Source organism: Bradysia coprophila, unplaced genomic scaffold, assembly GCF_014529535.1.
Source record: "Bradysia coprophila strain Holo2 unplaced genomic scaffold, BU_Bcop_v1 contig_732, whole genome shotgun sequence".
Lineage (NCBI taxonomy): Eukaryota > Metazoa > Arthropoda > Insecta > Diptera > Sciaridae > Bradysia > Bradysia coprophila.
In genome coordinates this window covers 4,732,866-4,759,046 of record NW_023503972.1, presented here as the reverse complement: position 1 = coordinate 4,759,046, position 26,181 = coordinate 4,732,866, and the positions used below count along the sequence as shown (strand labels likewise).

The window sequence follows — 26,181 nt, the reverse complement described above, 5'->3', positions numbered from 1 at the left end:
ATCTTGCTTAGATTGTCAATTGGCATAAAAAATTCAAAATTTATGCTCAAACCGCGCTACATTTCTTTGACATGAACTTATGCCGTATTAAATGCGTTGATTCAACGAACAAAAACAACATATTGTGTCAAGCACTCAAGCACACCTTCTTTTTCAATCGACGCCAATGCTAACCAACACAAACAACATGCATTCATTAGTTCTACACTCATACACAACACAATGAGCTTTTCGCCACAAAGTACAGCATGAATACGTTTCCCTCTCTTCAGTCACATCAGTTCCGTCAATCGTTCATTACGTGTTCATCTAAGCAACTCGCAGGTTGCCGGTTTACGGGTTGTCATTTGAAAAAAGAATAGAGAAAATTTTAACAGCAGAAAATTTTGTGTGAATTTGTTCAATTTTGTGTATCATAAACCGGTGCATTCAAACAGTGATACCGGGTGTAAATCGCTTGTTTTGTGACGAAATAAAATAAATTTTTAAGGAAATACCGAAAAAAGATTTCTTGAATTTCGCATATTGGTAATGGCCTTCCTGCGTTCGGTTACCCGTTGGAATTCATTTGTGTCGAAAAAAATACATCTTCAGAGTAGTGCGGACATCAATGCAAAATTTTCGAGATCGCAATTGCTGGCTAGCCATCGATATTACAATGAATTGAAACGTGAATTAAATACGCGATTCAATTCGTCGATTGCATCGGCAACCACTGCCCATAAGCCACAGCCAAAGGCCGGCCAAGATGGAAAAGGAGTGTCACCGAAAGACCCATTGGATCTGTCGTTCAACAATCCGAATGCAGCTTTCAAATCGAAAACTACCGGGGAACTGCTGCGAGCCTATATTGTCTACCTACTATGCTCGTCCACATATCTTGTGGATAACAATTTGAAGGTAAGTGCACTGTGCAGTCTTTGCGAAATTTTTTTTTTTGCTCAATCAAATGGAAAAACAATTTCCCATTTTCCATGTTATGTAAAAAGATGGAAAGAAATCAATACACCGGCGCATTTTGTGTTACATAAAATTTGTATGTAGCTATGTGTAGCCATGGATGTTCGTTGACTCGTGTTGACCCACTTTATTCTTCTTCTTTTTTCGAATGTGTGGGATTTTCTTTTCGTTCTCTCCGTGATTCTATGGAGAAATTCTCTCCGTTAAAAGTGGAAAATTCAATTTAAAAACTTTTTTCGCTTCGTGAAGTTGATTGACTTTCATAAAATATGCAAAAGTTTCCATGATGATAAATTCGAGTTTTCATTTTATGGAAAAGTACACCTTAATTTGGTTGCAATGCAAGCTGATAAAATAACATTGGATGGGAAAGTGATGGAAATATTTCGAGAAAAAATAATTGTTTTTCTGTCGATTTCGTTTACGAGTCACTGTGCAACTTAATTTATTTCATTCCATCTACTAAATCTCTAATGAAAGTAATGCCAGTTATAAAAGTGGCACATCTTTTCAACGCGTTTTTTATGCACCTTGTTCGTTCGGATTCCCTTTCGTTCAAAAATGATACCTGATTGGTAACAAGCGAAACGTTACCTTATGCAGCGCATTTCACACAGCTCTTCTGAATGATTCGATAATTAATTTTGTTGATGTGATGCCAGTAATGCAGTGGGATGATAGGGTGCTTCAGGGTCTATTTTTGGGATTTTTTTTCTTGAATTGAGCAAATTCTGAGGAATTTTAGACCAGACAAATGTGTCTTGATTTACACTACACCTGTGCCCTATTGCCTTATTTCAGTAGAGTGGCCCGAAGGAACACATATGAATTACAAAACATTTTACTTGAAAATTTCTTATAAAGGTCATCCGAAGAATCGCTCTTCGTTTCAACTAATAAAGTCATACATTCCTCAAAACATGGTTTTTTGTTCCGACCGAAAATGTTCATAGCGCCCGTGGCGCAAATCCCCATTCTTAAGAAAACATTCCAAAATCAATTACACAGCTCTGTTGTCGCAAAAGGATTCTATTAAATTTGGAAATCCTCTCTTAGCGTCTTCCAATAATCTGCAATTTAATCGCAAAATTACCCTTCAAGTGTCGGCGACTAGTTCGATTTCGTTTTAACTTCATAGGTTTAAGCGCTCGGAACAACTGAATTGCAATTAAAATTCTCTCTTGATTTAATTAAAAATGAATGCGAAGACCCGACGACAGTCACAGTTTACGTAAATATAGAACCACCTTGTAGAAAAATCGATATTTTGCATACATAACCCTTGTGGGATTGAAGAAGTGTACGATGGTATAATAAAAGATATTGCGTCGCATTAGATATGTGGTGGAGAAAGGGGTTCACAGACAACAGACGTAATTTTTCTCTAAATAAATCTATTTGAATTACGACACAAAAGTGTCGAAAAGTTTACCAAGAAGCAAAGATTTTCGCTTTAGACAGGTCACGATTCTACACAGAGCTTTTTTCCCACCTGTAGCTTCGACGTGACCAGCTTGAACCGAATTTTTTATGAATTAAGTTTGAACAAATTGTGGTTGATAATGGTTCAACGGAAGCAAAGTTACACACTGATGACTGCATACAAAACGCCTGCGACGAGACATCTTTGTCGCGTACAACTTTACGTTATAGTTAATTAAAATCGATGTTAAAATGTCTGATATATCCACAACAGCTGAAAGTTACATACAACTCAACCCGTCGCTGATTAATCGTCAAGAAGCAATTAAAATATTTAACCTTTCCCATTGATTTTACTCTCGCGCAATATTCGTCTTATTATCCGTCTTCACAACGTCTTTCTGTGAGCTACCCTATAATTTTTACGCTCACAAAACAATAAACAAAATTTGTTTATCAAACCAATGTATGAGAATCAAGCCAAAATATTCCGCTTCGATCGAATGGCAATGAATGGAAGAATAAAATATTCCGCTCGCATCATACGACGAAAAAAACAACGTACGAGAGGAAAGTTATTGTAACAGTTTGCAAAATAAGTTTTTTTTTCAGTAAAATAAAATTGATTCTGCTGTGTCCTGCACTGAATCAACTCAGTTCGTTACACGGACGATTGTAAGTCGAACGAAGAAAATGCGTTCGAAAATAATTGTGAGTTTACAACTACGTAGAATGTGTAATTGCGATGGGCTAGTTGCTATAGTTTTTCAATATACTTCGGCTACAACTATTTATGTACGTACGTACAGTGTACATTCTTGATGTATGTGTAACACGATCACGTGTGGATATTAACTTTTTTTACTTTAAGACTCACAATAATTTCATGCATTGGCAATATAATGCCGGTTAAAAGACAACAAAAAAACTTGTTTCATTCGCAAAAATGAATTTTGTTTTACCAAACCAAAAGAATTAACAAAATTCGTTCGTGTATTTAATGCAGCAAGAGTAGATAAAATATAATTTATAAATTATGGTCGCTGTAAATGGACTGGTGTATGAAAGCGACGATCATTATATGTATGTTATGTTCGGTTAGATCTCTGCTTAAGAAAATTTTCCTTTGCTTAATATATGTACACATTTCGTCAAAAAACATATCGTTTAACAGAAAACAATTTTGATTCAAGGGTGCCAGAGTACCTATACAATGTTGTTCTGTAACAAGAAGTGTGTGTCGGTCGAAATTTGACGGTTTAAGTCAACCGTGATCGTCGACAGATATTAGTTATTTACTGGTCTTTAAACGGTTGATTTTAGACAATTTCAAATATTGTAGCGTTGGCGAAGCGAGTGCTATATTTAGGGGTCCGTTCGCAAAAATTCTTCAAAATTACCTAAAATTCGTTGGTTTCTCTTAAATCTTATGCGATACCGTCCCCATGAAATCGATTTAGCTCAAAAACATAGAAGACTAAACTAAAAAGGCCATAAGCACTACAAAGGCACCTCGTTCTATTGCTATTTTACAGAAACACATAAAACGTGACGGAAAATTTTAGGGAACAAAAGTGAAGTGTTTTTGTCGTTTAGGCTGCCTCTTAGCTACTGGCCTGGCTATACGTGGGAAATTAACGAAAGCTAAACGACCCAAACCACAGCAATACGCAGTGCTATGCCCAAACAGATATGTGGACGTTCGTTAAATTTGAACCAAAGTCTTGCAGATTGGCCATTTTAAATGGAAACTGTAATAATAAGCCATTGTAATGGCGCGCGAATAAAATGGGTACAATTTGTTACACTTGAGGACTCAGGCTCCTTGAAGCATCAAAAGTATCAACTAACTCTAGATGAGACATGACTCGCGACAACAAAATCAGATAGGGACTGTTGCGAAACGTTTGCCATGGCAACCGGGCACAAACGGATAGACACCCAACTGTTTCAATAAGTTTTTGCTAAACTGTTGTAACATTATAGCAATGGTTGCTAGGAAGATTCCACTGTCTTTTTCGTCGAAATTCGGTTTTGATCCCTGACTCCAGACTCAAGTAAAATTGTTGCCTTTCTTCTATCGAAACTTTGTTTGTTTGTTACCAAGCGACAAAGATAGACTTCTGATGGCTGTCAACGATTTTTAATGGTGTCTGACCCCGAAAATTGTTTAATTTGATGATTTCTTTTGACCCAATTTTCTCCTAAAAACCCATTACTCCGACGTCTAAAGCAAACTGACATAATCATTCTGATGGATGAATATTCTGTTGCATATTTTATTCAAATTGACACTGTATTGTGTCGCTGAATCGATTCCATTCATTCTGATTAGAAGCGAGGCATACACGATTCATAATAGTGTACGATATATACCTGCTGCCTCGCATGAAAAGAACTACTTTCAATGTACCACACACAATAATTTAACTTTGCGACAGTCAAATATTAATCAACTTGTGAAATGGAAGTTTATTTTTTCTGATATTTCATTTTCAAGGACACGTTAATAATTTCAGTCAATTTAAGTACAATACACTCAAACTAGGTGTCTGTATGAATGGTTAAGGTTTCGTTCAGACGATTTTTGTGTAATAAAATTTTTCAGTTGTGTATTCCAAACACTATATTGATTGCATAACATTTCGTCTGTGTTTGCGAATATGTTTCACAACGAAAACAATCGGCTTGACAACCTGATCGATTCGATAAAAATAGTTTTCTTCAGCTAATTTATGGCCGATTTACTTGAAGACATCAGACACGAATGTATTTCGGAATATTGCCCCGGCAAATATGTTACATTGACCTTAGAGATGTTGTTGAGGTAAGACCGATCCGGTCAGTCAACTTTTAATTAAGGTGTTCGTCAGAACTGCTGCGTCATGGTCATCTCGTGCAGACAGTCATATTGTATTGTGATACGTAAAAAATGATCAGCTTTGCGAGTCAGACTGTTTGTTACGAAAATGTTCTTCGTACTTGTGCCCTCTGTCTGTGTTTTAGCTTAGAAAAGAAGTGGGTGGGCCAAGAATCGCGACTTTGAAAGTACCGCCTTTAAGAAGAAATGGAGTCGATTTCAAAAATGACGTCAATTTGGATAATATAGAAGTAAATGTTAAAGATCATGAAGTAATAGATTTTGTGTTGAAAGTAGAAAATTTAGCGAAATGGTTCATACAATGGCTGGTTTACAAATTATCGCTAAAAGTGTTCAAGAAAATAACCCATACAACTCCCTGTGCATCTTTCTTGAGACGACAGGTGAAAAATCCGGCTATTGAAAAATTGCATAAGACAATTGAAGGCCACACGAGCAACATTTTCAGATGATACACACGTTTTAAGACTCATTCAGATACAAATGACAATTATATATCGGCATGAGCCGACAATTTGACATTCACAGTTCACAAGTCAAATGACTTTGCTAAAATATTTGAAGAAAAAATTGTTGGTGTGCGGGAGGCGGTGTTGATGGACTAGCATTATTCTCATTAAAACTTTGCACAGTGCACTTTCTATTACCATCTCGAGTTGTGACTGTCGTCTACGGCGTGTAAACGTTTAAGTTCTTAAAATTTTTACACAAAAATTCATTTTCTAATTTTAGTCGTTCACATGATTGTTCGAATTGCTAAAAACAGATTGCAAAGTCTGTAGTTATACAAATCATTTTGTTATACCGACCAAAATATGCAATTAATCGTTAGGGTCACCAGAAACTCTCTTTCGTCGTTTAATGAACGAAAATGGAGTGAAATATCGTTCGCCTCGATACTACCCTGGGTGTTGTTAGTGAAAGGCTGAGGGATTTTTTGACCTCTCCACTGATTATATCCAGAGACAGTAAATACGATCCAACGACTAATGACTAATTGAAGTAATGTTGTCGCTGATTCCATTAAAATTCCATTAAAACTGCGATGGAAATTCCATCCAAAAAATCCAATCAATTACTTAATTGCCGGGGTTGGTTACAGTCATTCTCGAACAGATGTGACGTCATGAATCACATTTTACGATTTCATCGGCATAAATGCATTCATATCCACATAACTGATTTTTGTCACAAAACAAGTAAAATTTTGCGAGTCATTTTTCAACAAACATCCGATTCCCTACATCCGATTCCGCACATCCGAAACTCTTCCCACTTATTCCAATGTAAACTTGATAAACGTTTTGCTGTTAATTAACGTTGACTGATCAAAAGAGCAATTTAATTTCCGGTCTCTTTTTCTTAGCCAGAAAAGTGTTGCCGTCACCCTTTTAATGTGATTTTGATGAACAAAACGTTTTTTTTTCACCTAACGTTACATAAGGTGTGACGTAACAAAAATTACGAATCCTAATTGGACAGCCGAAAGAGGCTCGTTCCATCGATTTTCCAAATATTTTGCCGTTCACACAGCAACCACCAGTGTATATTATATATATATATAATATACGTGCGTGTGTTACGTGTCTTTTTTCGCGATGTCTCTAAGCCAAGTATAATTCAAAAATTTACGAACAGAGAAATGGCATGCAGACTTTCGTAATATTCAATTGGAAGAAGTTGGTCTCGGTCGCACATAAAATTGTCGAATTCTTTTTTTGTTATTCAATTTTCAGAGCATGCGAACTGAACGTCTCGTATGATTCGGCGAATGTTATAGTGTTTTAATAAAAATCGATACATTCTTCGCCTGGAATGGAATACAAAAGCAATTTTATAGTTGAGAGATAGAGAGAGAGCTTGAATTGGATAATCTTTTCGAATAGTTTATCCCCTTCATGTGTCATTGTGCTCTGTAGACGATTGGAAACGATTTCAATGAGGTTTTTTCTTGTATTACGTAACACCTACTAGGTTATGAATATTGAAGTGATTCAGAATTTAAAGCAAGGATGAAGACCATCAGGTTGGAAATTCTTGTAGAACAATCGTTTCTAAATTATCAGATCTTTCAGATGCATTGATTGTAACTTAAAAACCCAATTCGTGTTCTTAGTAACTCTGGTTAATCGCCTGTTGGTAGACTAAGAACTTTGCACAAATTTTTCTTGAAAATGATACCAATGAAAGCGGTCGTACAATGTCATAGAATTTCTCTTCGAGCGATTTCAATCCAATTCTACGTGCTACATCGGCATCACCTTTCATTATACGTTACGTGTTGTAATAAATAGAGTCATCATACATGCTAATCACCTCCGACACTCGAGCAAAAACAAAAGGTATTGTCGAGGGTGTTGTGTGGTTATTTGTACAACGACACTTTGTATTGTGTTTCAAGGAAATATTAAGTTTTTAGCAGCTGCCGACCAAAGACAATAAATACCAATGTTCATAAACGACGTCACGTCCCTTCTTTATGTATTTTGGTATGTTTATCCACTTGCAATTCTTTTTTTTATATGCACCTGCACCTCTTTCCACTTTTTTTTGAACAACTCTTTTTTCTACCATGCACCTCATCTGAAACTCTTTTTCGCATGCAAAGAGTAACTCTTTTGAGACGTTTGCCCATATTGTCCTTAAAATTCGGCGACATTGGTATCGAAGACATGGGTATCGAAGACATGGATGTCAACGACATGAGTATCGACGACTTTCTGAAGAAACAACGAGTTTCTGACGAAAAGGCGAGTAATCGACGCTTCTTCAGAAACTCACCGCTTCTTCAGGAGGTCAAAAGTTTTGCTCTCCGTTTCTCCATTTTTTCTCCAAATGTTAGTAAACGATGATTTCCTGAAGAAGTGATAAGTCGCCTTTTCGTCGCGAAGTCGCCGTTTCTTCAGAAAGTCGTCGATACCCATGTCGTTGGATTTTCGGTACACAATTTTGCCCCTAGGACTAAGGTATCAAGTAGTTGTGGGAAGTACAAAGGATCCGCCTGCGATCTGTGTACATCGATCAGAAATCGGCTTAAACTGACGAAATCCAAAAAAGGCACCAAGTATGTATCGTACATCTTTAAATCTGTTGCGACGCACAATCTCTCAGGAAACAAGGTGTTTCGGATCTGAGAGGTAGGTTGGCAACTGTTGCCAATTCTTTATGATTTCACTAACTTCAGTTAGACCTGTACAAAAGACGGGGAATGTCCACTCCTAATCGTCCTGAACTGATTCAAATTATATGAATGAAATACCGTATCTGATCCGTGGAACGAAGTAAATTAAATTCCGATAAACAAGAGTGCAAAGTTTCCTCAATTTTGAAAATGCTGGCAAACAACATAAAAGTGTCGTGCCCAACATTAAAATCAACTTTACGATCAGGTCATTGCTTCTTGACGCATCAACCATTGCAAATATTTCAGTTAATGTATCTAAACTGCGTTACATAGTATGTAATACATACCATCGACTCAACCAGAAAAAAAAACGGAATCCAGGGTTTCGATTTTAACCAGTTTAAATTTGTGTTTCCTAATCGTTTTTTAATGTTGAAGTAGATGAAAGGATGTGTATCGGATATTTCAGTCGATATAATAGATAGTGCACATGCTTCTAGCGATTTGATTTACCACCATCAGCGAATTTGCTGTTATATAACAATGTGGAAAACATACTCCGTTCACCATTTTTCCTCTCTGTAAAAATATGGTTTTTGTACTCAAAAGCTTTCAATTCTGTTAGATTTTCCCCTCCCAGTCAATCAATACTTGTGTGAATGGCCTCTCTCTCTCCGTTTCTCTTCGCAGTCACAGTTCCGCGCACATGGCATAACCGTTTTAACATTATAAGTAGGTCTAGTTATATATATGATGATGGAATGGAGACTGTATTTATGTATATAGCGAGGCATGTTATGAAAATTGTGAATTGTATATACACCATGCCAACAGAACATTATTATGTTGATTCAGTGTGAGAAAATTGGTTCTTTTTCGCTAAGCAGAATATCAAATGTTACGAACACACTCATAAAGTCAAAACATAGCAATAGCAATAGAGTTTGATGAATAATCCGACGAATTCGGAAACTTTCATATTCGCATCGTATATGTACATTCAATACTATAACACAAAACGGCACGTGTTTCGAATGTATAGGCAAATGTTGTTCGAGTGTATTTAGCCATTAGCATACCCAATTCTTACATTGAATTCAATTATAGTTTTGTTGTTTTCGCTGGCAAATATTCAGCGGTTCGTTTCTTTGCACGATTTTCATGACCAAGAATTTACATCGGAAAGTCCGTTAATATAATAGACACGGTAACCATATGATTGAACGTAGACGTCGGTATAGACATACAACTAACAGAACATACAGTTGAATTAACGATGGTTAATGATTATATTTGCTGACAATTATGGTACAAGCTGACGATATGATTTAATGACTTTTTGCGAGACCTTGTGCAGGTATCACAGAACACATTAGAAGGGATGGGTCGGTTTGCATTAAATAGAAACGGAAGTTTGGAGTTAATTTTTTATGGACCGTTTCGAAGTGTTCAATTGACTTCAATTATTCTACCGAATGGTAGCTCAGATCGTTACAGATCGTAAATCCCAAATGAAGGTAGCTGAGCCAAAGGTAGAATGCGATTGAAAAATTAAATTTTTTGTTGCAACGTCTTCCGTGTCTGATGACGGATGATAAAGTCCGTGAGCTCTGGTTCTATTAATATTTAGGATAATTACATGCCACCAAATCGTGTACCAATCTCACGAATTGGAATACAACCATAAAATCGAGCGGAATTTAAGAGGATTTTACGTTCTAGGCAGTTACAATTGCTTTAATAGTTAACTTTACTTTTTAAGAAGTTTCGTCCATGAGTCAATTCCATTAAGATAACTAACCAAAAGCTTTCGTAAATTCTTGAAATTCCTGAAATAAAATCGTGAATTTCTAAGCAATTTTATGGACTTTTCAATCCGAAAATATGCTAAGAAACAAACCGAAAATTGGACAATAAATAAATAAATGAAAAAAGTTATGAAAGAATGGGGGGTCGTTCATAAATTACGTAACGCGAAAATCCTGATTTTTGCATTACGTAATTTATGAACGGTCCCTGACTTGACCTGACTACGAAGAAATGTTTTTTTGAATTTTTCGGTTTTATAAATGAGGAGAGATATGCATGAACCGAAAATGTTTTATTTGAAAAATGTATTTTTGTGACGGTTAGTGCATAACTCTCCTCAAATGTTAATGTGCTGTGATCAAGACCTAGAAATATTTAATTAGGTTCGATCATTCCATTGGCTATAGGAAATTGAAAATTTTTGGGTTTCAGTCTCCGTGAGCCTTTGTGGTTCAAGCCCGAATGACCATATATTGGGCGAGCGAGCGTCAACATTCTTTTATGTATGGCTCAAAGCGCTCTTGATTTTTTGCAGTTGTTCAAATTCGGCGCACATACGGTTGTCAATTCAGACATCAAATTTTGAAGTGTTTTGATGATATGTGAGGGAACCCAACCAAGTGGCTAGGTCTTTTTCATTTTACTAGTTTTGTTGTGAAAACATACATCCATTCTGTTGGTTGGAATCTTCTCAGTTGGTGTTCTATTCGGTCTAATTTGATAGTATTTAAATCGAACGTTCCAATATCCTCAAATTGTTTCCCCAAACTTATTTCGATCGAACCGTCTTCAGAATATGTTTTCAATTGCAGCTCATGAAGGTGTTCAAAGCGTTGATGGGAGAGAAACTATTCGCACTGATGATGAAGCAAACATTCTACGGGCACTTTGTGGCTGGTGAAGATCGTCATAAAATCATACCAACTCTGGAACGGTGAGCATAAATTTGATCGATTTATAGCGAACATCAATCTAATATCCGATCTTTGCGTTTCAGACTACGTTCGTTCGGAGTGAAACCCATTCTTGACTACTCTGTGGAAGAAGATCTGTCCCAGGAAGAGGCCGAAAAACGTGAAGTTGAGTAAGTGTTCAATTTTGTGTTGCGATCGAAGAAGAAAAACATCCAAAGCGAAAGTTGGTATTTGCATTTTTTTTGGTTGTTATTATTGATCAAAGTTGTGCGTGCTCGTTGCTTTTCGATCCAATCAACATTTTAGCCATCCGAATTGGAAGTATCATTGTATACAGCATTACATTGCCATATTTAAATTTCCATAATGATTGGCAACCGTGTTTTCTTTTTGTCGTTATAGGTGGCTCGCTAGAAGCATGGATTTTTGTTCCCTCTCAAGCATAGTATCGTATTCCATTTCCATGGGAAAATTCGCTAGTTTCATTCGAATTTGAATTTTCGTCCATCATTTTGTTTAGACTAAAAACTTCGTTTCGTTTTGACATCTGATCGAAAATCTCTTGATTTTTACTTTCCGTTTAGATCAATTTCGATTCGACTGAACACAGCTCGATTAATGATCGTTGACCGTCTGTTTGGAAGTAGCGATAGCCGGTGAGAGTTTCATCGAATCGTAAAGACTAGCTAAACTACCGGTCGGTTTAGGGTCCCATTAAGTAGAGACAACGAGAGGTTATTGTAATGATTTCCAATTTAAAAAAAAAATGCAGAACCTTAAAGCTTTTCGGTACGGCCGGCAAATGATGTCCACTTATTCCACTTATTGTGGATTGTGTTTTTGGAATGAAATTTTTTCCTATTTTTGGGAAAACGTTTTCCCAAATTGTTCTACATTTTTCCAGATTTTCTGAAGAATATTTTTTTTGGAAAATTGAAAATTTCCACTCAAGAAAATATGGGAAAATGATTTTCCAAAAATAGTCTTTGAATTTCACAGATGATGTATATGCAAACAGCATTTTCCGGTCGTACACCCACTTTCCATTGTGGCAAAGTGATCACCTGTTCCATTTCCATTTAATTTACATACGAATTAACACCATAGATCATCAACATCAGAAGCGCCACCGCCACCACCGGCGGCCACCTCAAACAACAAAGCATTGCCGCAATATACAGTTGACAAGACATTCGCCGATCGGCGTTTTAAGGTTAGCAGTGCTAGAACCTACTTTTACTTGAACGAAGCGACTTGCGAACGAAATATGGAAATTTTTATCAAATGTTTGGAGGCTGTGTCGGGTAAGTCGAATTTTGATTGGATGTTAGACTTTTGACAGTGACGGTTTTTTCTATGCACATTTTTTGGTAGATTTATTTTCGTTTCTTTATTTGAAATCGCTTCGTTAAACACTTTGGTTGTGATCCATATTAAACGTACAGATCAAACTCACGATAAAACGGCTAAATCTAGTACTTCCATCGGTTAAATTCTTTTAAAATTTGTCGACTCAAAACTTTTCAGGGATTTTTTTTGAAAATTTACCTGTTAAAATCGTACGGCGGACTTATTTGCAAGTGCCCAGATAGTTGTTGGTCCCTAAAAGCCAAACCCACAGTCAGAAAATTTCATCGAAGCTTGTAAGGTAAGTGGGAGGCGATCGAAAACATGCACCTTTCTTATGGTGTTTTCTGCAGATACACGAATGCAACATGGTCGTGCGATGTGTCGTCAAAAACGTTTATGCAAGTTTTTTCGGGGTAAACAAATCTTACTGGCTCTGAAATTCATCTTTACTGAGACATGAGCAGTTGAAGAAATGATGAAAAATTTGACTATTTCGGCTAACCTACCGGTTCCTGAGCATTCGAACAACAATCAGTTGTTACTGGTCTCAGTTTTCCATTGACACCAAACAAGCATATGGGTGATGGGTGGTGCCATGATGAATACCTTTGAAATCTGAGATTCAGTTCCTTTACTCAAAGGTACGCAGAACAGATTTGATAAAAAAAAATCTGGAGCATACACAGCTGCTGGTGCCGACTTACGTTTTCGATATCAGCGAACTTTGGTCCCAATCAGGCCTGGAACTATAAATTTGCTTCCTTCTACTACTTTTCATTTTGGGATCGTTCGATAAACAATTGCTCCATCAACTACTGCTTCTGAACCTACAGTCGAATAAAATTACTGAATACAACAAGAAAATGACTTTAAAACGGTTTCATTGTCCGCTTAATTCTCTGAAAGTTTAACAATGTTGTTTAAAAATCTTCAATTTCCTGGCAGACCAACAGACTCTGACATCACTTTAAAATGAAAAATTGATTCTGCAAAAAATCTGAAACGAAAAACCGAATCCACAGCCAAACGAATGAACATAAATTTCTAATGTTTTTCGATATAAGGCAATAAATTGAACAAATGCCAACAATTCTGGACCTTTAAAGCGTTTTAAAAATATCTCTCACAGCATAGCACGGCTGTGATAGCAGTTTCTTCTGTTGTGTTAATTACTTTCGTAAATATTGATGAAAAATGAGTCTCAATCCAATTTAATTACAAACTAAATGCCATAATATACACCTTGCGACAAACCGACCGATGTTATTGGTGTGTTGTTGTCATTTCATTGATATAGTAAACAATCACAGCACCGAAATTCGAAATATTTAAATTAAACAAAATCATAAAAGTTGAGTAGCAATGAAAAAATCGCTGGCACTTAATTAGACCGCTGTTGTTCGTGCGTCTATGCAATGTTGGTTCGGTTGCTTTTCTTTTGGTTATTAAATGTGTATAGGAACAAATGGTGATGACCATGATACACTAGTCTTCGTATGATTTATTAAATTATTGTCGTTTCTAATGGCACCAATTATGACAACCTTGTTCTTGATCTCATCATTCTGATCTTGTGACATTAATTAGATTGAAACCATGCTCTCAGAAGCTCTTCATTGTTCAACCAATCTCAGGTGCTTCATTGCAAAGGCATATCCGAATCGCTCGAATTAAAATATTGGGAAAGTTTTTTTTTGAATGCGTAACTTTCTCTCGAGTGCTTATAACGAGAAGTAGCCCTGAACACAATTTTTATCAATTTATTTAGTTTGAGTGTCGGTAACCAATTGCGTGTAGCAGAACGAAACCCAGCAGATTTACGAGTTAAAATATGCTCCAGCTTCTGACGATCTGCGAGTGTCATAAGTATAAGTAAATAGGCTCAATACAAGATATGTGCGCCGACTGGCGATAATACATTTTTTTGAGAATTTTTTTTGAGAATTACTAAAATTTACCGAATTTGAATAAAAATAAAACGCCCGCATCAATTTTCACCGACTTCATACCAATCCGATGAACAAAAATTGACCGGCGCACATATCTACCTAATACTAACACATCCATACGGATTAAATGGTGTTGTGGAAGAAATGATTGCTACCGAACACATCTTTCCATAGAGCACATTTTCGTAGGAGCTTTAATTCAGACTGGAAACACGTAACCGCCCACTGTATTGTCCGAAAATATTCTCAATCGCCAACGAGGAAATTGATCCAAAATTGCAGAAATTTATTGCTTAAAACAGGCACAGGCGAATACTCGAGTTCGAATGTCGAATGTAACCCCTGATTAAAAAATCTAGTTCCGGCAGCAAAACAGCTTAAAATAGAGACGAAATCCATGACCCGGACAGATTGTGTTTTCGCTCGAAATTTATTTTCACCGCATTGAACAATCGTTTGATAATATTTCAAATACAGTGATCAGCATCAATCAAAATGTGATAAATAAACACGCGCAGCCAAAGCTGAACTCTAAACACACAAATATTTGCTGCAATATTGAGATAAAAGTCTGACAACAATAACATTCATTTTGCAACTCAACAGAACCGAAAGTTATAAAAATGATGTGACGTCGTGAATGACTCGCATGTGTCGCTCACTAATGTTTGAAATGATCTTATTTTGGGAGCACTCTCGTGCCAAATACGAAAATATGATGGAAACGTGAATGTTGAAGAGTGTAAAATTCGGAACGAAAATCTCGTAAATTTTGTTTACAATACAGTGAAAGGTTCACATGATTCTAAAATTATCGGACGAATTTAGAGCTCAGTAAAAATGATTTTTGTTGAGGTGAACCCTTACTCTCTGAGTTGATTGTCTGACGTGCTGATCGATTTTATCAACACTAGCACATTAGCAAAGTGACAATCAACTCCTATTTTCTATTCTTAACCTTGCGAGACAAACGTTTCTGCGTTTAAGGCCAACACACACTAGCATCTAGTGTTATCAAGAATACGATATTTCTATTGTTTAAATCACCTAAAATCGGTTAGAACCGGTTTTAACAATAGAAATATCATATTCCCAACTGACACTAAATGCTAGAGTGTGTTGGCCTTTACTACATAGCGCAACACATTCACTACCAATCTTGTACTTCGATTGACAAGTTTTTAATTGAATTTTGTTTGCTGTGGATTTGACTCATTCGCAATGCGATATAAACGATATGATAATCCTAATAAATTCCTCTGTGGGATTCAGAAACTATGCGATGGAAAGTGGGTACGTTTGATATAGGTCACAACCAAAAATATTTGTAATTTGCTTATAACAATTATTGAATTTTGAATCGATTCACTTTTGCTGTTTCTGTCGTACTAACGTCTCGGAAAATACTAGTCTAGATTGTGTTCAGTGTTCTGTACGCTTTTGATTCAAAGGTAAACTGAAAGGTCCAATTAACACATCGAAATTTTATGGCGTGTCTTTTACTCCCATCACTCAGCCAATCCACATTAGAGTCAATAGACCATTTATTGGAGTCAAACAAAATTAAATCAGGGCTCCTCGCACTGAACCTGATCTGAAACTCAGATAAGAACCTGCGGCTAACTGTCTCATTTGACGATATTTTACAAGATTGATAGGATTGAAAAGAATGGGTAAGTAAAGTAACCTTTACTTAGCATCTGATGGGCCTGTTGTGCATTCCCATGTTTTCTTTCATTTGAATTTGGAGTAGGAAGTTACTTTGGCTATTTGAATGTAGATGTCGCACTTGTGAGTGTAAGATGGTGTCAAATGATAATCTCATTAGATTTGGTAAGACCCTTGTTAGAGCCATTAGATCTAATGGGATGTCACTAATAGCACAGACTAATCATCCACGATTCGGGAAAAAAACCATTTACGAGCTTGAATCATTCCAGGGATCAAAACCGGGACCTATTAGTAGTGAGTCCATAATCTGCCAAATGAGCTTTTCGCACACTATGAGTATCTGATATCTAAAAATCGTAAACAGTTCTGGTAAATCAGGTCTGACATCAAGTATAACAGACAAACTAACCTGATTACGTGAAACACGTGACCTGGCTGAAGTTCGTACTGATTACTATTTTCAGATAAATTCTAGTGAGAGATCAAAACAGGTCAGGGGAATCAAGACATACTAAACTGATTTCAGGTTGTAGGCAAGATCTGAGCCTTCCTTGATTGCTTCGTTTTCGTTAAGCTCACAGAAACAGACAGCAAAAGTGTAGAATTCATAAATTTGATAAAGTCTTTCAGAAACGACCAATCATTCGTTATCGACATCAACGACAAAAATGACAAAACAAATGAAGTAAAAGAGTTGAGTACTACTTGATACTTTAAGGAAAGGAAGTAAAAGATTCTAGGATTATATACGCTTGCCGTTTCTGAAAGGTTTTACTCATTCATTGAGCTCAAACTCGTTTTGTTTACTCAATTCGTTGTTTAGAGTTCTATTTGTGTAAATAAGTTTTTTTTTAGATTTATATCACACCAGCCAAAATATATTTTTTTTATAAAAAAAAAACAAAAATTATTGTTTACACCACAGACCGTTACATTGGCTACATATTTACACTATTCCAAATTTTGAGATTAATCTTCAGTTTTTATATGAAATCCGAAAAATCCTTTAGAACAATGAAATTTATTAATTTTCTTTTGTACAGTCAAAAAGAAACAAATTACATGCTTGAAGTGATGGTGTAAACAAGAATATAGAAGATTCATTATCATTACTAAATTAAACTGACAAATTTAAAATTATTTCTCCCTTTTACCATCCTTTCGGCGCAATTCGACCATCAATATGATCATGGCGCTTCAATCAAATTTAAAACTAAAACTGAAAATCCTCCTAACCGCTAATTTGAATAAAATTCCGCTTGCAACCGAATAAAAATGACAATTTGTAACAAAAATAAAAAAAAAAATTGAATGTTGTACACACTTCACCTTGCTTACCAATTAACGAAGTATATGATATGAAACTTCCAAAACGGTTTGATAGTACTGGTAAGAACGACAAAATATTTTGTTTTTAATTTCCAATTTTATTTATTCAAGAAAATCTTCTTGTTTTGGTTGTTTAATGTAGTGGATATGCCAAGATGTGACTTGCATTCGATATAACTTTTTAAAGAAATTTAAACTTTTACGCTAAATTGCATGGCTTTGTACTAATATTTTAAAGAAAAGTAAAAAAAAAACATTCAAATTTTGACTGTTGTATCGAAAACTTACATTTCAATTATTCTTTTCGTAACGAATAGGAGCCACTTTTGGAACTGGAATCACAGCGATCAAACTTACTGCTTTGGGTAGACCACAACTACTTGTGAGTAACTTTTAGTACTGCCATTTATATTACACTCAAGGAATTTTGAAAACCGACACATTTTCTGTTTTGTGGTTTACTGGTTTTTTGTGAATTTTGCATGTGTTGCATGGAGATATCAGAAACTCAAGTAAAACACAGAAACTGAAAATGTGTCGGTTTTCAAAATTCCGTGTGTGTAGCATTTGGAAGATACTTTCGGCCGTGAAACAAAACTTTAAGATCGTGAATAACATCAGCGCATTGACTCGACAATCTCATTTAATTTAAATGATTTAAACAATTACTTTTTGTTGGACAACTTTCAAATTATCACCGGAGGTTCTTTGTACTAAATTTAGTACTTGTATTTAGACGTCATGCCATTTTATTGAATTTTGACTTCCTTTCGGTCATTCAAAGAGTCAAGATTGGCTCAAATTCGTAGAGCCGTCACGTTTTCTTGAACATCCCATCGCCTTCATGACATGATGTCATCTTCGTAAGGCCCTGAGACTATTTTTAGGTAATATTTCCTTCAAATTTGCAATACTGTTTTGCACACGTAAAAAATCCCGTTTTCGTATCTAAGCTCTTCTTAGTTTTTCTTGGTTTCTCTCAATTGCCCTCCGAAACAGCATTCAAAATGAAAGAAATCAGAAGAACAGCGGTTAACAGCTAAGAAGAAAATGTGAGATTTTTTACGTGGGCAAAGCCGTACACCGACAATCATGTCTCTTCATGGAAACGTTTTTACATTTTTCTACTTTTCAAGTTTTAAGTCGTAAATGACGTCCTACGTGATAGGGAAAGGGTAAAGTGGACGCAATTGGATTTATTAACGGCCCCTTACCGAGGCCAACATAATCCTATAAATAATGCATGTTCTACCAAAGTCGATTCATTCACAAAAGAAAATTGTTACACGGCTGACATCAACCTACGGGCTAACCAAACAAGGAATTCCATAAAATATTTTCTAAAACCAAATTTCAGCTCCAAATGTCCGAAGTAATCACCCGTACCCGGCAATATATGATGGAATTGGTTGGTGGCCAAGGTAACGTCATGACCCACCACAAAACGATCAAAGATCTCGAACAATACTACAGTTCAATAAGTGACAATAAAGATGTCAAAGAGTTCTTGAAGAACATTACATCCGACAAAGAAGGGTACGAACTGCTTCATTTTGCAAGGAGATAACATTCAATTCCACTTGACTAACGATTCAAAACTTCGCTTCCAGTATTCTACATTTGTTCCCATGGTCTGGTATTGTTGACGACAACGCTCAATTGAGCGAAACGTTCCGTGTTCCTGATCCGAAAACCGGACAAATGCGACGACTGACTTCACAAATTCCGCCCAAAGAAGAGGAAATGTTCCGAAACATGATTCGTCGGCTGAATACAATTGCTAAGGTATGATCGATACGACGGTTTTGGATTAATATTTTCCGTCTGCACAGTCTGTAATGACCAACTTTCGAATATTTACCAGGCCGCTGAAGAGCTAGACGTACGCATAATGATTGACGCCGAACAGACTTACTTCCAACCGGCTATTTCCCGAATTACTCTCGAAATGATGCGCAAATACAACAAGGAAAAGGCAATCGTCTTTAACACCTACCAATGCTACTTGAAGGAAGCATACAATGAGGTAACCTAATATTTTTGCCTTCAACACTTGCTCAGACGTACTCACATGTTGTTCGTATTATGACGAAAAGGTTTGCACCGATTTGGAGCAAGCCAAACGACAGAATTTCTTCTTCGGAGCGAAGCTTGTCCGTGGTGCTTACATGGAACAGGAACGAGCCCGTGCATTGGCCTTAGGCTACAGTGATCCGATAAATCCTGATTATGAAGCGACCACGCAAATGTATCATAAGACTTTGACCGAATGCTTACGACGCATTAAGGTAACAATCCTCGTCAATCGTAGTCGGATTAAAATTTGAAAAATTAAACAATGTTTTGGTCGTTCCAGGTATTGAAAGACCAGGGAGAGGAAGCCAATCGTATTGGCATCATGGTCGCATCGCACAATGAAGACACCGTTCGGTTTGCTCTGCAAAAAATGGACGAAATTGGCATTTCACCGGAAGACAAAGTTATTTGCTTTGGTCAATTGTTGGGAATGTGTGACTACATCACTATGCCATTGGGTAAGTGTTTGCTCTTTTTTTTCGTTGAAGCTCATTCGTCATCGTTTTTCCCGGTACTAAAAGTTACAAATCAGGTCAGAAATTGTTATAACTGTTATGGCTGAAGTTAGTGTCGCAAATGGTAAATTACAGTGAGTTGTCGACGGTTTCAGAGTTTAGGCCAAGGAACCCATTGAAACGCATTCTGAAACAATTGTTTTTGCAATGCAAAAGGTGCGGAGATTGTCTCTTTGGAAACAAGGTCTCTACCTTAGCCTTAGCTCCCAAAAAAATGAGTTGCAGGAAGTGTTTAACTTGCGAATTTTAGACAGCTAACTGAAAGCTCTACTTTCAGTACCAATTTTGACTTGTATAGACTTTCCATCACCTGTGTCACATTGACTGTTTCAATCGGCAACCGCTTTTATAGTAACTGTCTTTCTGGGCAGTTAAGACTTATCGAAGTACAAACGCTTCGTCAGTTACAGCTCGCCAATATTGCGGCTTGTTGATAGTTTAGAGATTCATAGAGATTTTAGCTTTCGAGAGATTGAGAGCCATAGCTTAACGAGGGTTGGAAAAACGACATCCTGCAGCTTTTCCCACGCCAAAACTCATATCAATTTCACCATTCACAGGTCAATCCGGCTATTCCGCCTACAAATACATCCCATACGGCCCAGTCAACGAAGTATTACCATACTTATCCCGACGTGCCGTCGAGAACAAGGGCGTTCTGAAGAAGATCCAGAAAGAGAAGCGCCTGCTGCGCACCGAGATCATACGGCGATTGATTCGTGGTCAATTCTTCTACAAGCCGCAAGGAAAATATATTCCCATTTAAATTTGTGACACCAACGCTCGTCGTCACGACGACGGCTGGACAAAAGATATTAGTGAGATTGGATGGGGGAGGGAGTATAACTTAGTGAATTATGTCATGCGATAAAATTAAACGTTTTCTTTGTGTGTGTGTCACTCTACAATCGTCGTATAAAATTTGAAAAGCAGACAGAAGAACGTTTTAAGCGTTTCGTGTGTGAGCCATTAGTAAATTAATTTGAATGGAAAAAAAATAATTTAGAATAAATAAGAGAAAGAGCCGAGGACGGGGATTAAGATACTGAGTTAAATGGATGTGGACAATTACGGAGATCGGGAGAGAGAGAAAGAGAGAGCGAATGGATGCTGAGTAAAGATGTAAATTTTTAGTAATTTAAGACAAATGAAAAGCTCTGTCGATTCAAATATTTTGGGAAAAATGTCATCTGAAAATGAATTGAGTGTCTTGAAGGCAGTCTCTTTGCCGGACGTATGTATTTTCTTTTACATTTACTTTGTTGTTACTTTATTGATAAAAAATTACTGTTTTAAGTTGTTATGTCTCTCCTCTTGCCGTAAAACATCCGATTCGATTTACGTTACATGAACTTGTGATTAACGACAGTTTTTGTTCTCCCGTTTTTTATATATCAAAAATTTTTAGTATTTCCGAGAGAGTATTTCCCATAATGAAAACGAGTACGTCCACCTATCGTTTGTTTTTTGTTTTTTGTTTTTTGTATAAACTTATAATTTAGTTACTCTACGGATTAATATGTCACTTCCGTCTTATAATTTATTTTTAATTTAATTTTTAAAAAACAAATCATCCAACAACAGCAGCAACTCATGGAGCTAAGAATCTCGAATATAATTTTAATCAAATTGACGGTACGGAGTTTTCTTTTTTCCATCTTTTTTGCCCATGGAATTCGTTTTTCTCTTACCTTGAATCCATAAAGTCCGTTTCACTCATCATGCTATGGACAGCTTTGAACACAACAATTGTTACTACTGCTCTGTGAAGGTGGAACGTTTATTTTCGAGGGTGCCTTGTGACAAGGGAGCAACTGAAGCCACGAGTTACTCGACAAAACTGTGTTTCACTTTAACTTCCGCATCATACACAATACTTTTACATGCCACATTCGTCCTAGTACTACTCTCGACGCCCTTTGCATGTAAAATCCATTATATATAACTCGGGATAAAACTGAAAAGTCTCTTTTCGTGTGTTTATAGACCCCGGCTACGCCTCGGTTTAACCAAATTCACACGAAAACTCGGCTTTTCATTTTTTTTATCAATAGTCATGTAAAACACTGGTGCTTATCACTGGCGGGAAAATATAAATTTTCTTCCATCCGCTGAAACTTCGGAAGCCTTTGTTGTGAAAAATGTTGTTCTTACAACGGGAATACGTCGGAAATTGAATTTTCTCGCTATGCTCTGGCACACAAACAACACTCGTAATCCAATTTTCAACTTTTTTCCCCTCTTGATGAGCAAATAACTATTTCATGCTTGCGGTGTGATTAACCTTATTTTGCCACGTCCATAGGTGATGAGAAAATTGCGTTTTGTTGACGATTGATATAAGGACGCTTCTAGTGAGAAACGTGCGGCACATTCTTTCCCTTGGGGAGAAAATCCATTACCGAACTCGATAAGGTATTGTAAAGTTTCGTTTCCATGTTTTATTGATCTCGGTTTCGCCTCGATAAAGAAAATTCACACGAAAACTGGACGTTTCAATCAATTATCCTTAGTCATGTTCGCTTATTGACAAGAGTTTTCTATCAATGGACAAATGACCGTTAGTTCAAACCGAGATTGATAAGAGAAATGTTCGTAGACTTTCTCGGTTTTCATACATTTTTGACCCGTTGTAGTAACGTCATAAGCTAAACAAAATATACCACTGCGTTGCGATGGAGTTATTTGAGAGAGTAAATCATGCTTCGGTTAAGGAATCGTTTGGAGTAACACAAGATTGAGTATTTTAGTATTTTTGTTTTACGCATGGTCGCCCAAAACTTACTAAAGGTGTACAGGCACTGTAAGTATCGAGCTGCTTCTCAACGAAATATTTCCTATTTCTTTCATTTTTGTCGAATTTCTTTAAATTTTGAAGCCGCTTCACTGCAATACGCACGGCAAAACAGAACGTGCAATAAGCTTGGTTCAAACATTATCAACCAACGTTCTATATAGTTTTTGATGTTGGACAAAAACTTCCTCTGTGACTGTCACAACTTCACAACTGTAAGCTTTATTAACAAACATCGAAAACCCTTGAAAATTATGTGTAATAATGGTCCTGTCCTTTCGATGTCAACGACTTAATTTATCTGGTTTTTCTTTTCTGTGTCAGTGTCGATCGATCTTCCTGGAATTTAACATCAATTGGGAGAAACTTACATTTTATATGTAAATTTGAAAGAAGTTGAGTGGCTCCACCAACGCTATTATTGTAGTGTCATTGTAGGAATCTCAGCAATTTTAGTTGCATAATAAAGAAAGAGAATGAAAGGCTTGGAAATAATTTGTTAAAAATTCTAAAACGTAAGAACCTAGGGGAATCAAAAGGAAAACTGATATTATAAAAGATATTGCCGTCGTCAATTTACATCACTTAATTTAAGTCACCTTGGTGTGGAACAAAATGTAAAAGAAAATTTACGAACGAAAGCTGATAGGAATAATAAAATTCGTGAAAATAATAAATTTACAAATTTAAGTGTTGATAAAAATGTGAAAATATTTCAAAGCAAAAAAATTTATTAAATGTAAAGAATTTGAGGAAAAAAAAGGATTCAAAAATTAACTATTTAAAATGAAGATAATAAAGACTTGAACACAGAAGGTCAACTCATTTTATGTGTTAAAAATTCTTCACAAACAAAAAAATTATAAAAAAGCTTTCCTCGCGAGATTGTTTCGTCAAACTCCGATAAAAGCTCGACGAAGAAAATTATTCAAAATTGGGCATAGGTACGTCAAGACAACGTAGGTAATTTTTACTCAAGCTTTTGTTGCAAGCTCTCACTGGGAGCTTACCGAAGTTCATTGCAGACAAACACGTTGTTCTGATGGCTTAGCATTAACACCATTATGGTATTACACTCAAAAACGTTGAATAATTTAATGAATTCATGTCTAATCACTGTTTCTAATCACTGTTTTATCAGCTAGGAAATACATAACTGAGTCAATGAACTGACTATGCGTATTGAGGATGAAGCATCTTTTAATTAAGCCCGACGTAGGACATTCGATTGCGTTTTCACAATATAATTTGTACGGTGTGCCCACACACGATCACGGCACTGCATCAATTCATAAAAACGACTCTTCAGTATTGAGGAGAATTCTGCTGCTTTAAGGTTTGTGTGAGGTTCTCCAAGACCAAATCTTCTAGTGCGGATGTTAACTTCCGAAACATCAAAGAAATAGGGAGCGTTGTTGCACACTCTCCAGAAACGTTTCTCTGTCAATAACAAACATTTAGGGAGGGAGGGCCAAAAACTTATTTTTTTCATACAAACTTTGTAACAATTTGGACGTTGACTTCCTAAGTACTCGAAAGTAATTTGTTAGTTAACTTTAGTGGGCTTTCGTGAGCTTCGACTTCTTATGACTTTTTCCAGAGAAAATTTAAATTTTTCTGACGAAATCGTTGAATGAGGTCTGTGAGCTTAATATGCGAAAGCTACCGTTAAAGCTAACAGATAAATCAATTATGGTGTGAAGTAATACTTCAAGTATCTGAGTTGGACATAATTCATAATTCGCGTATCATAATGTGTGTTACGTGTTACGCCCACCAAAAATTTTCCTTTGTCACCACCGAAAAGGACATCGAACATTTTCAACACATTTGAAATTTCTTTGTAAATGCTAAACGTTGTATTTTTGTGCACATTTAAATAACCTATACCCAAACAACCTTTTTGCTCTTTCGATGTGATCAACATCTCAGTTTACTTAGTCAAATAAATTACATAGAGTTAACAACGTACAAAGACACCGGTTGGGTATTGAATTTTTGGTTAACTATTAATATAAAAGCTAAACCGAAAACTGAATCAATTAATTAATTAAATAAATTTAAATTATTCACGTGTTGAACAGTATATGAAGTACTTGATCTTGATGGTTATTAATGATAAATAAGAGAATTAACAAAAAATTTACTGAAGAGAAATGAATCTCATTTTCACAATTTTTGAAAAGTTAAAAAAGAAAAAAAAACGGAAAAAGACGAAGGAAAACTATTTGATTGACAATAAAATATGTAAACAAGAAATTATTATTGAAAATAAAAGGAAATAAAATCAAAATTAAATGGTTTTTGCTAGAATGCACAATACAACTGAACCGTCTTCAGCACCCAAAGATTAAAAAAAAAATCATTTTTAGCTCCCTGGTATCACCTAGTTTATTGCGGTAAACTCTCACAAACATAAGTATAGTTTGCTCGGTAACGTACACGTCTTTGTTCGGTAACGGACTCGACGTCTTTGCTCGGTAACGGACTTGACGTCTTTGGTCGGTAACGGACTCGACGTCTTTGCTCGGTAACGGACTCGACGTCTCAGTGGTTACATCCTAACCATACACCAAAATGATACGGGTTCGATTCCTGTGTCAGACAGTTTCACATAGAATTTTTCTATGGATTGTATCGCGTTGGTAATGTCCTAAAGTTCACATAAGTTTCATAATTTCTGTAGTTGCAGTGTGTTTGGTGGCTGCAAAAACGTTCACACAGAATGACTCGTATGATATTTAGGCGAGATATCACTTGATCACTTACGAGCAATAGCAATGGATCCTCTGTAAATGTGTAGCCAATATTTAGGCGGAAAAGTATTCGTTTTTTGATGACTTCTGATGATGTTCTGAGCCTAAATCTTTTTTTGAAAAGGTAAAACCATTAAAGCACGCGAAAATGTGTTTCTTTTAAACTTCTAACAAACTTGGAGAAACCTTACTTAAATTTACACAATCTACGATAGTTTCTCCAAGTGGGCCCAGAACTCAATTTTTCCTTTAAAAGTAACACATTGTGCGTGTTTTAATGGTTATACTTTTTCAAAAAAAGATTTTTGTCTAGAAAAAACATCAAAAAACGAATATTCTTCTGCCTAAATGTAGGCTACAAATTTACAAATGGTCAAAATGTTCTTAACTTTCCTCACGTTAATCCAATGGTCCCGACTACACTTTTTATTAGTCGTAAGGAAGCTGTTAGTGAGGTCTCTAAACAAATCAAATCAAATTATCCCTTCCCAGACAGCTCATAAGCAATCAAAGGCGCAATCACGCTTTCACGATTGTACTATATGACCAGTCCGGCCCTGTCATTGAACTTCGGCTTAACGTGCTTGCTGAAGCTCTTGTCGCAGTTAGAATTGCCACTCCATAAATGTAA

General features: G+C 36.2%; 1 protein-coding gene across 4 annotated transcripts; it reads left to right on the top strand.

Moving 5' to 3' along the window:
- The first annotated feature begins 268 nt into the window (after window positions 1–268).
- Window positions 269–24,686, top strand: LOC119084258 (proline dehydrogenase 1, mitochondrial). Of its 4 annotated transcripts, XM_037194164.1 has the most exons (13): window positions 269–900; window positions 11,009–11,130; window positions 11,194–11,280; window positions 11,695–11,766; window positions 12,218–12,414; window positions 17,431–17,469; window positions 17,727–17,791; window positions 18,767–18,945; window positions 19,020–19,194; window positions 19,274–19,435; window positions 19,506–19,697; window positions 19,766–19,943; window positions 20,561–24,686. In XM_037194164.1, exons 1-13 carry the CDS (start codon window positions 532–534, stop codon window positions 20,764–20,766), a joined length of 2,043 nt encoding a protein of 680 aa, XP_037050059.1. In that variant the 5' UTR covers window positions 269–531; the 3' UTR covers window positions 20,767–24,686. The 4 variants fall into 4 exon arrangements, with proteins under 4 accessions (XP_037050059.1, XP_037050060.1, XP_037050061.1 ...); XM_037194165.1 differs by lacking the exon at window positions 17,431–17,469; XM_037194166.1 differs by lacking the exon at window positions 11,695–11,766 and having other exon boundaries at window positions 271–900.
- Window positions 24,687–26,181: the final 1,495 nt, after the last annotated feature.